This window comes from Pimephales promelas, chromosome 1 (assembly GCF_988280905.1).
Source record: "Pimephales promelas chromosome 1, fPimPro1.hap1.1, whole genome shotgun sequence".
NCBI lineage: Eukaryota > Metazoa > Chordata > Actinopteri > Cypriniformes > Leuciscidae > Pimephales > Pimephales promelas.
In genome coordinates, this window is record NC_142769.1 from 8,572,602 (window position 1) to 8,584,714 (window position 12,113).

The 12,113-nt window shown below is 35.5% G+C and overlaps 2 protein-coding genes across 3 annotated transcripts; one reads left to right on the forward strand and one right to left on the reverse strand.

Annotated features, from left to right (window-relative positions):
• Nucleotides 1–1,130: 1,130 nt before the first annotated feature.
• LOC120477384 (leucine-rich melanocyte differentiation-associated protein) lies at nucleotides 1,131–2,748 on the reverse strand. Of its 2 annotated transcripts, none has more exons than XM_089122983.1 (3): nucleotides 2,484–2,748; nucleotides 2,305–2,373; nucleotides 1,131–1,467 (listed from the first exon to the last, which is right to left on the reverse strand). In XM_089122983.1, exons 1-3 carry the CDS (start codon nucleotides 2,576–2,578, stop codon nucleotides 1,323–1,325), a joined length of 309 nt encoding a protein of 102 aa, XP_088979109.1. In that variant the 5' UTR covers nucleotides 2,579–2,748; the 3' UTR covers nucleotides 1,131–1,322. The 2 variants fall into 2 exon arrangements, with proteins under 2 accessions (XP_088979109.1, XP_088979065.1); XM_089122939.1 differs by having other exon boundaries at nucleotides 2,305–2,382; nucleotides 2,484–2,736.
• A 4,396-nt stretch (nucleotides 2,749–7,144) lies between these two features.
• Nucleotides 7,145–10,044, forward strand: ppp1r15a (protein phosphatase 1, regulatory subunit 15A). The gene is made up of 3 exons (XM_039668999.2): nucleotides 7,145–7,366; nucleotides 7,693–8,506; nucleotides 9,504–10,044. Exons 2-3 carry the CDS (start codon nucleotides 7,706–7,708, stop codon nucleotides 9,717–9,719), a joined length of 1,017 nt encoding a protein of 338 aa, XP_039524933.2. The 5' UTR covers nucleotides 7,145–7,366; nucleotides 7,693–7,705; the 3' UTR covers nucleotides 9,720–10,044.
• The last annotated feature ends 2,069 nt before the right edge of the window (nucleotides 10,045–12,113 follow it).

Here is a 12,113-nt window from a genome sequence, read left to right on the forward strand (position 1 = left end):
ATTTGAAAATTACTTTGTTCTCGAAATTATTAATGTGAAATGGAAAACTGATTTCTTACTAATAATAAAAAATAAAAAAGATAGCATTTAGTTCTAAACAGTTATGTAATCACCATAAAATACTTTTCTACACTATAAATTTTGTCATTAAAGACATTCAACAATTGTGTATATTTATTCTGTGTGTTACGGTAATGATTCAGCAATGCCCTGTTTCTTTGCTCTGTTATGAATGTGTGCTAAAGGTCATATTTAGTTCATTGCTAGCCTACAGTAATAAACAGCACAAAGCACGTGTTTAACACTAGTTCTTCACACTTACATAATTTAGTAAGACGGGTCTGGAAGATGTGCATGAATTCGGTTTGCTACTAAAATAATTTTCAGGTCTGTTATGATCACTAACAAATCTTCCTTCAGTGGGGGGGAGACTGTAATCTGATTGTTTTAAAGAACATACTGTACATGAAGATGCTAAAACATCACAACAGAGATAAATATAGTACGTTTCAAGCGGTTATCAGATATGGCTGATAGAGAATATTGTTGGCTGCAATTTATTTTACCATCCTGACTTGACTTATCACAAGCCTGCAAGCCATTTTTATTTGCTATCAATAATCAGCTTTAGCAGCGGTGATATCAAAGCAATAAACTAGATTGCACCTATTATTGGCTTAGGGCCTATTGCTATAGTGTCAACAGCAATATGAAGATTCAATTGATCAGTAGACCCATAGCTCAATAATCCAAGTTGTTTGCGGTTGCTTTGCAACATATCACATTAAAGTCGGCATGAAGCGGAATATTCTTTCCTAACAAACAAAACAAAACAAAACAAAACAAAACAAGAAATGCCAATTTAATTCTATTCTTCCAAGTAATGTAACTGTAAGCTTGGCATGGTGAATTCAAATTGTGTGCAGACAATGGCTTTCAATGTGGCTCATTCAGTCAGATTTTTGTTTTTAGTGTACTATTAAAAGATTTCTCCAGATAAAAATTGTGTGGCAGTTAATATATAAATAAGTTTGATTTTTGGATGTTTATATGCAGCATTGATTTAAAAACTCATTGTTATCCAGATCATTATTGTATTGCAGATAAAAAACAAAGCAGTAAAAAAAAAATCCAATGCCATTTCATATTTATTTGTTGCAGCTTCCAAATCCATGATCTGGTGGATGAATTACTTCCTGTCAACAAGCTTTGAAGCTCATGAAGTCTGGGACAACCGCTTGGATTGTTGTGGGATAGCCTACTAAGTGTCTTGGCATGCATACAGTTCGGGAAAAGCGTGTGAAATGCTGAACAATTCTCTGTTAGCGATGAAGCTCCTTCCTCTTGCTGCGACCTTCTTTGATTCTCTGCATCCTGTAGGTCTTTCGGGCCAGTTCACGCTCTTTCACCTGCACCTCTGTGTCATCCAGCACCTCCAGACTGGATATCTGACTGATCACATACTGCCTGTCATATAGAGAGATATTAGTAGTATGGACTCTGTGTATTAGAGATTGTAAATGAATGCTGAACTTGCTGGCACAAATACTACAGCACAGCGAGGTTTGTTATTGGACTGAAATCTGCTTAAGCAAAACATGACCACTAGATGGTACAGTATACCCTTGTGAAAAATAAGTAGGCCTATGTCTAGAATGTTCACTTGTAGTGTACCGCAAATCTTAAAAGTATATGATCTAAAATAAGAATGCTTAAAGATAGTACACTTCCGTGACTGTTTCTTTAAAAATTAAAAGTTTCCCTTTAATGTACATTAAATATGTTAATAATAATATTTTGTCATGATGTAAAGAAGTACACTTATTTTGATGTACTGACTAAAATACTTAGTAGCCAACTTGATTATAATGTTAACTGTAGTGTGTTATTTAATAATAAATTTAAAGTTTTAATATAATAAATCTACTAATTTAAACTTCGTTATTATACATGTGTAATTACAAATATACTTAAATAGATGGCATACAGGTTTCAATAAAATTACATTAAAGTAAAATTACATACATATAACCATATTTCAAATACAATAGAATTATGAAATTACTTAAGAAAGCACTCTAAAGTTCTGCTAATTGCATTTAATATACATTTAAACAAGAATATTTAAGTTAAATTGCAATTGATTGTCTGAAAACTTTCACACTTAAATATATATTTTATTATTTCTGTAATAACTATTCTTTTTCAAAGTATGCTAAGGTGCGCTTCTTTTGAAATTCTTAAAACAGACCAAAAAGTACAGATCAATATCAGATTTCATACATCGGTTCTTCTCACACTTACCTGTAATCGATATACTGTGTCCGACTGCCTCCATTAAAGTAACTGGGCGCTGCTTCATTGTTCATCATACTAAGAATTCTACAATGAAAGCAAACAGGTCAATTACTGGAAGTCACTTGTAAAGAAAACATGATCATGACTGAGCTAATGCATGAATGGATGTTCTTGGGTGAACTCACTTGATATTTGGGAACTTGCAGGAGATCTCTTCCACAACAATGGGCAGGTTGCTGATTTTGTTCTTGTTGATCCACAAGGTGGTGAGGCTGGGCATGTAGGGGAATTTGACATGTGCGCTGTAGTTGTTGCAGTCCAGGATGAGTGTGCTGAGCTTCTCCAAACCCCCCAAAAGAGCAGGATTCCGTCAGCAGCTCGGTTAAGGGCAATCACATGATAAGCTTACGTGTGTTCTTGTTTAATAGCCTTTCTTCTATAAAGAAAAAAAAATCAAGGTTCCAATAGGGTTTTTTATTTATTTATTTATTTATTTTGCAGCAATGCCATTGTAATGAATCCTCTGGAGGCAAGTTGTAGTGAGAACCCAAGTGCAACTTTAACAAAACGTGATCAAACATAAAACAAAGGCATGGAACTAAACACAAGAACATCGACAGGTCTACAGTATTTCATGAAACAATCAATACTAGACAAAGACACAGGGCAAACATGAGGGCTTAAATACACACTAATGACTAGACATGGGGCAACAATGAACCAATGACAGCATGATACATCAGAAAAGGTAACACATGGCAGGATCACATGACTTGAAAAAGGGATCACATAACATACATGAAACAGGAACAAGGAACAAAAACTAAAACGTGACATAGCCCTTGCAGCTCTTTACTGCCGTACCATGAGTGCAGCAGGCGCGATGACTACACAAACTAAGTCCCGGTCACTTTGGAAGCTGGGCACTATTTTCAGGCACTGCATCATATCATTACGCCTGCTGCACTCAGGGTACGGCAGTAAAGTTTCTTGATTGTTACGCAGGAATGAGAGAATAGTTCCTAGTCATATCAGCCCAGAAAATCTCAACTTTACATTTTCCGTCTGTCTTAGTGCACGATGTAACTATAGAAGAGTCAAGTTTTAAATAGGAAAAATATCGAAACACTTTAGTAATTTGTTTGGTAGAAATGCTAATAGCCTTGTCCACTTCAATGATGTATGCTTAGCTATGCTAAAAGTGGTACCGCCAGAACCAGAGATCGGCTGAATGGATTCAAAAAAGGTAAAACTCAACAGTTTAACTCTGGGGGAGTTGTAAAATGAGCGTATTTCCAAAAAAAAGTGGAGTATTCCACTTTAAGGAAAAGTTTTCCCTTTAAGGGAAAAAAACGGTGGAATATCCCTTTAAGTCCATGGCGGAGCATGTCCTTTACGATATCATCACCAAAGTCTACCTTATGGCAAAGCTCACAAAACTCCCTCACGTAATCTTCAATTGGACAGTGACCTTGGCTGAGGCGGAAGAGAAGAATTGCTGGGTCCATGTTTGGTCCAGTATTCTGTACTAGTGTTCTTTGTAGTGAGAACCCTAGTGCAACTTTGATTAACAAAACGTGATAAACATAAAACAAAGGCATGACGAGGTATGAAACAAGAACAAGAACATCGACACTGCTACCAACAGGCAAACATGAGGATGTTTTTTGTTTTTTTGTTTTGCAATCTGTAAAAAAGAAGCTCTATGTCCTTGTCACCTACATATTTACATAAGAAAAACCTACAATGTTAGTAACATTATGAACATATGACCAAGACATCTGATTCCCAAAAGGATACTCATCCAGCAAGTTGTAACTAAGGTCCAGAACCTCCAGAGTGTCCTGATGCTGAAGAATGGTATCATAGGGAATCTCCAAGAGGCCCTGGTAGGCAAAAGAGAGCGTCACCACAGCAGGACCAGCAGGGGTCGGGGGCCGGGGCCCGGTCTCCATGTCACTGCTCTCACACTCTTCAATACGGTCGGCCATCAACCACCACGACATCAGGACACATAATGAGCTGATCGACGTCTTAACACTGTAAAAATATATTTTGTGAATGTTAGCTCTTTCGCCGCCAGCGTTTTTATATAAGGTGCCAGTCACGGCCAGTGCTTCACAAAAATTCCATGGCCCCCAGAATATATTGTTGTATGAATATCTGAACATGCAACATATCAAAAGAAATATAGTTTCTAGCTTCATGCGCCACCCTCTTTAAAATTAACAGCAAGACAAGTAGAAGTGAATGTGCTTTCCCGAAATGGGGTCTTGCCGTTCTTGCGCACCGAACGCGTCAAGGCTGATTTCTACTTCTGCGTCAGACTTATGCCGGAGCCTCTACTCTATAGACTACGTGTTGGTTTTCATTTATACTCCAATCAACCTAAACGATTCAATCTCTAGGCTGAAAGGTGAGAAAACAGGAAAGGAGACTCTTGCTGGAGACTCAATAATCATCTACTAAACTTGATCAGTTTTTATACCATTGGAGTGGAAACCTAAATTAAACATATAATAAATTTGTAATACCACAGGTTCCTTAAATATCGATGTTTTATTTTTAAAAAAGCAACATTTTGAGCATAAAGCAGAGAAAATCGTGTGTCATAGCGCCCCCCACCGTATAACAATGAAAACACAAAAACCCGGAAAATTCCTGTGGCGGGGAAAGAGTTAAGGTTTCAGTTATTTTTAGTTAGATATTTGGTAGTTTTTGCCAAAAAGTCGGTGTAAAAAATTGTAAATGTAATTGAAGATTATTGCTATGTGCATTTTATAAGAACATACTGTTTCAGTCTTTCTATTTCCAAATTTTACATTTTACACTCTTGAAAATAAAGGTCTTTTTTGACATCTTTTAAGATCCATGGAATGTTCCATTCCACGAAAGGTTCTAGTGGAAAAAGCAAAGGTTCTTTAGATAATTAAAATCAAATCAAATTAAACTTTATTTATAAAGCACTTTAAAATCACTTTAAAACCACAGTGCATAATCCACAAATGTGAGGTCACCATCAAATATATATATATATATATATATATATATATATATATATATATATATATATATATATATATATATATATATATATATATATATATATATCAAATCAATACAATTAAATGGAAAGATTCAGTGGTCAACATGATGGCCAATAAAGCACCAAGGCCATTATATTTTAATGTGAAGTTGCTCTTTTAAATCCTGGAGCAATCTTTTACAGTTTTATTTTTAATGATCAGAAACTAACATCATTCATCAGAATTTCCCCACTGATGCAAAAATCCTTTCTGTTACAAATACGTGAAGAAGATAGTATTGTAGAAAAAAAGTACAGTCATTTAAATTTTTTGGCACAGTGATGCCATAGAAGAACAATATTTTGGTTCCCCAAAGAATCATTCATTGAACAGTTCTTAAAAGATTTTTCTTGTAAAAAAAAAAAACATTTTAAAAAGGTAAGAACCTTTTCCCACTAAAGAACCTTTTGTGGAATGGAAAGATTTCATGGATGTTAAAGGTTCTGCATGGAACCAGAGTGGTAACTATAAGTAACATTTTTCATACAGTAACAAGAATCCCACATTCGGTGTCCCATAGTCAGAATCTTAACACTTACCAGGGTTTGCAGCTCTGCAGTTCTGAAGTGGTGAGTAAGTGAGTGGTGAGATATGTCCTGCACAAATAAAATACCTTCTTTCATGGCTGGAAATGGGATCACAAGATGGGATAATCACATTGCCGGTTAACCCTTTCCTCATGGGGTTCACATAAACTTCACAAAACTGTCTAAAATAGGTCATCAGCTTTATGAAGCAGCTGATGCTAAAAAGATTGCAGTTTTTACTTAGTTGAATCTTTTCACATTTGTGTAACATGGCCTGATAATTAATTCTTGAGCAGTTTACAACATCAATCAATTCAATTTCATCAATCTCATCAATTTTTTTACAAACATCTGAAACAGTAAAGATCATAAATATCAGACAGGTTTTAGAAGAGAAAGTTGTCAGAATAATTATAATCCATACAATAATCTAGGCCTAGTCTATGAAAAAAATGTTTAATACTAAAAAATTGTTTTTTGGAAGTAAAAATTATTAATTGTTATATAATTTTAATTGAAAATCTATATTATGTTCGACAAGATAATGTGTTTTTACAGCAACAACAACAATATAGGCCTATATAAGTCAGAAAGTCACATTAGGTATAGGTTTTCAAAATACCCATATTTCTTTTTATTAACTCCCATATTATAGGATGTTTTGATGCTATGTTACATTTTATGTTGCCGAGTTAATGTTTATTGCATTGTTATTATTAGTGTGTGTGTGTGGCACTGTCTGTGCTGTCAATAGGCTATAGTATTAGCAGACATTCTCTGGTATTAGGCTATTAGTCACTTGCCACAGATGAGTTACTTTGACCCATCATGTGGCATTCTGAATTAGCCTACTACCTTATTATCAATATATATGATATAAAAGAAAATTAAGGAGTTGGTTTATGGACGCCATGCATTCCGAGTTCTTTTGTGTTTTTCATCTTCACTTTTCATTTTACTTTAAAATATTAAACGTCGTCCCCTAAAGAAAGTTCCCTAGAGATGTTTTTGTTTACAGTTTCATCCTCCGCCAGACTGTTCTGTTCTGGACTTCACTTTCCATATTAGGGTATGATGCAATCCAGTCTCAACCAGACGCTGCTGGCCAAGCCCCGCCACCACTGGAGTTTCTCGAAACGTAACGAAACGTGGGCTACGTGATTTCCCAGACGCAAGTCGCAAGTCCCGCCTTCGCATGAAAACGTCATCACGGTTTATATAAACACTCGCCGTCACTCACAGCAGCATTTCTATTTACGGCAAAGAATAATGACATACATGAAATACGAACCAAGCGCGAGATGTTGATGAACAAACCGAACATGGAGTTTATGTTTAAATTGAAGTCGTCGTATTGCTCAAACAGTGTTTTAGGGTACGTTAGTACATTCAACATTGGAAAACCAAATCTTCGCTGGAGCGACTGCCAAGCGACAGGCTGACAAACTCACAAAGGTAAGAACCTTAGATGTCTATTAACGCGCTCGTGATGTTGAAAAATGAAAATATTTTATTCGGTGTAGCCAACCAATAAATTAGGCAATTTAGTTCTATATATCATTTGTCAATGGTATTATTTTGGTATCATGGGTATTTTGTTATGTTGTTCTGTAGACAGCACGCAGTGAAAGACAGGCTTTGTCACATTCATTGGTGTGTCATACTGAATGTTGTAGCAACAATGCAAACAACACCCCTTTGAGGACTGAGAAATCTTCCACTGGTTTTAATATAATTAAAAAATATTGATTGTTTCATGGTGTTTTTGTTTGTTTTTACAGATTTAGTGAGATTATGGCACCATTCACCATTTCCCCTCATCGTCCACTGCCATATCAATGCCGTTTACCTCAGGAACCTCTATTCATGCAATCCAAGATGAGTCCTGAGCTTTCGTCCAGTAAACCTGGAACGCATGAAGATCTACATCTTAATTATTATCGCGAAACGTCCATCATGAAGATCAGACTCCATCTGTGGCAGGTCATCCAAAGAGTTGTGAACTGCTGTACGAGTGTAGCAAAGCTTTTCTGTTCCAAGATGTTTTTCTTTGTTTGTGTGGGAAAAAACATGACCATGACCGGCGAGATGAAGAAGAAAGGTGTGGAGGCCCTGGAAAGGGAAATCTGGGATGGGAAGGATCCAGAGATGAAGGTTGTTATGAAGTTGGATGATGAGGATGAGTTGATCGAGCCTGCTGTTGAGCAGGAATCCTCAATGATTGATTTGGATGAAGAGGAAGATGATGAAGCCAGGCTCTCAGAATGGGAGTCTGATGAAGACACCGATGAGGAAGAAGATGATGAGGACAATGAAGAGGAAGACTGTGAGCCACAGGATGTGGATTCTGAATGGTCAGATGATGATGATGATGATGACTCAGAGGCATCAGCTGAGAGCCTTGAGCTTTGGGAATCCTTTCTCAACAGCAATGACCCCTACAACCCTCTGAGCTTCTGCTCGTCCACCGGCTCCAGAACAAACACTAAGCAGAACCAACTAACTCTGAGCTCACAGAATAAAGCTCAACCTACACCAGCTACAAGGCCAGAAGAGTGTCATCCAAAACCAAACTCAAAGGAGGGAGGGAAGAAGGTAACCATTTCATGGAAACCTGTGTTATTTATAGTATTTATTAATAGGTTGTACTATTTTTAGTTTTCATGTTATTTTAGCAATTTTATGGGCTTTTTCTTTTTTAATAGTTAGCTTTGATTTATTTTGGTTTTAGTTTAATAGTAATGGTTAAGTCATTATTGTTCTTAAACTTCATACTTATTTTATTTCATTTAGTCAAGCCACATTTTTTTTCATTGAATATTTTATTTGATTTCAGCTTAATTTCAGCTAACAAAAGCAGTTTTTAAGTTTAAATTAACCATAACACCAATGGAAAACACATTTTTAAGTGAATAAAATAAAGATAACTTTTTGTGAAATAATGATAACTATAGCGCCTTTAAAGTGCTTTACAGTGTAAAAAAGATACAAGTAAATAAAAAAATACAGAATAAATCAACAGAAGACCATGTGAATAAATCAACAAAAATACATAGGTGGATTAAAAACAAACAAAACAAAAAGCCAGTGATTATTACCACACTTAACAATAAGCTAACTTTAAAAAAAAAATTTTTTTTTAATGTTTTAAACATTAGAAGAATATTAGTAATATTATTATATACAACACTGTTCATTTAAATAATTAATTAAAATAAATAAATAAAATTAATATAAATAAAGGGTAATAAATAAATGAGCTGTAATAATATAATAATTAACCTGTATTTATGGTATTCAAAATTATAGATAATTCTAAAAGAAAGCAGAGAAGATGCCGGAAATAAAATTTCCAATAGAAAAGTCAACAAACATGGATTCATATTGCGGTTGCTATAAGATGGCTGAAAACACTAAATCATCCCTCTTCCATGACAACAGCTGACGGTAGCTAGTAGTCAAACCAGTTCCTGTTAGTCAGGATGTCATGTGACATGTGACTCGTGCTGCATGACTAACAGACTAAAGGTTACAGCGGTCGGTTGTACTTCTATCTGATAATAACATGCTTTTGTCTTTTGTTTTATTTCAGGTGTGTTTCAGTGATAAGGTGACTGTACACCCCCTGGTGGCCTGGAGTTTTGCTAGCAGGGAGGCCCGGGATGGCTCTTGTTGGCTGCAGATGGCTAGAGACCGAGAGCGTTTCAGAAGAAGAGTGGAGAACATTGAGAATGTCATTAAACCCTGCCTGACACCTGAACACAGAGCTAGCGTGTGGGAGAGACTTCAGAGAAACACATTGTCATAATAGTCCAGGTTTATGTATTATTAACGTAATGTAGCAGTCAAACTAGATGTTTGAAATATGCTGTTTGTGGTGCTTTATCTCCGAACACTGAATGTTATTGTTGTGGTTTTTACGGTGTTATTTCTTATTTTTTCAATGTTGTGGTGAATTTTATTTTTATGGATCTTTGTCTTATTGGGGTTTAATTTTATATAATATTTTATATTCATTTTGTATTTGCAATATTTTAATTTATCATTTTATTGTTCTACAAAGCACTGTAATTCTTACACATTTCATATTTTATAGAGTGGCAGTTGAAAAAGATTAAACTTTTCCAACATTTTTCCTGTGTTTGTGAGTTGAATTTTTTTTTCTATAGGTTTTTTTTTCAATACCCAAATATTTAAAATGCACATGTTTGCATGCATTTCACAAATAAAATGTACATGACATTGAAGTAATACAACTATAATACACATTTTTTTCTGAGAAGCAGCAGATGTCACTGCTAGAAAATGTCAGTCTATAACCAATATAGAAACATCTCATGCAGCAAATCACAAGGTCACCTTTCCACCATAGTAACAACAGTGTTTGGGTAATGCATTACATGTAATCAGATTACTTTAAGTTACTCTTGCAAAGTTACCAAGTTACTTTTTCCAGCAAGTAACACAATTTACTTTTTCCCATTTATTGACTGACACCTCTCCCGTCCCTATGTTAAGAAACATCGTGAGTAATTGCAGAGGCGTTGTGTGCGCTGTGTAAACATGATGGTAATGTAAGCATGTTATTTTAGTATATCTTTTCTAGACTAATGTAAGCATGCATTTAGACATCTCACTTGCACAAAAACAGATTTTGTATAGCTCAAATACTGTCAAATGCAAACTCAGAATATTACACAGATTTTAAATAACAAATTATTAACCAGTTCCTTTGCTGCTGAACTTCAATAATCCAATTCAATCATACTAATAAACAAAATTGGCAAAAATGGAATTCATAAAAGAGTTCGCAAAAAGTAACCGACCTACTACTGGCGAGATCCTGAAGTGGCATAATATGATCGTCACTTTACTATACCATGTGGACATGGGAGAGGATTTGTGAATGGCAGTGAAGCGAGGTATAATTACATGACACTGGTAGGTCCAGATTACTTTCATACTACATACATTTATATAAAACATACTTTTTAGCTGTCGTGAAGTAATTATTAATAAGTATGCAATATCGGAGCCTTGAAGTTTCTTCTCTTGTGTCCTACTGCGATTCAAAATGCAACACAACTGAAAGGTTTATGTGAGATGCTCCCTCTACTGTACAGACATGAGTTTGCATTTCCTTCAGCCTGAGCCTTTGTGCATCATCCTTTCCTTTCCTGGTGTCAAAGCTCCACCCCCTTAGTATGCGAGGTATAGATAAACCTACAGTATCTCACAAAAGTGACTACACCCCTCACATTTCAGCAAACATTTTAGTATATCTAAGGGACAACAGAAGTCAATGTGCTGCTTGTATAGCAGTATACTGTTCTCTGGAGATAACTCAACATAAAGCCATTATTGTCAAAACATCTGGCAACAAAAGCAAGTACACCACACCCTAAATGAACATGTCAAGACTGTGTCCAAAGTGTCAATATTTTGTGTGAGCACCAGTGGCGGCTGGTGAAAAATATTTGAGGGGGGGCTGAATAAGAGGGGGGGCTGGGGGTCCCCCCCCAGAAAATTTTGAATTTAGTAGATGTGATTTCCTGCATTCTGGTGCATTTTAGGCCTTAGGCCATGCCCTAACCTATACCAATAAAATAACTTAAACCAGTCAATACCAATGGTCAAATAATACAATAATAATAATAACAGTTTGACAGTTAATGATAATGAACAAGTTGCATGTTTATTATGCTCTGTGTGCTGACCGAAAAAGTGCAAACGCATAATATTGATAAATTATAATATAGGTAATACAAAAAATAATAGGTAATACAACAATCTAGTTTAATCAATCCCCAGCTGTAGACTACATATTTTTGACAAATTGACAATTGGATAATGGATAACAATGTGTTGATACTAGAGAAAGAGAGAGAGAAAAGGCTCTGGAAGAGAGGGTGGGACAACATTCTTGAGGGTAACACCCAAGTATGAGAAGAAAGTTGATTTTAACTAGTATGAAACAGTAATCTAGCTCAGAACTTAAAAACATCAAAAAACAAAGCAAACACATAGGTATTAATATTCCTATAACTATTTTAATATCAAATGTGTGTGAAACAGTGTTTATGTGTGTGTGAGTGAGTGAGTGACAGAGACAGACAGGTCAATTCCCACGACTAACTTGACATTATTTCCACTCGACGTCACTGGCGCTGCCGTTCTGATCTCATCTGAGGTAAAAAAAAAT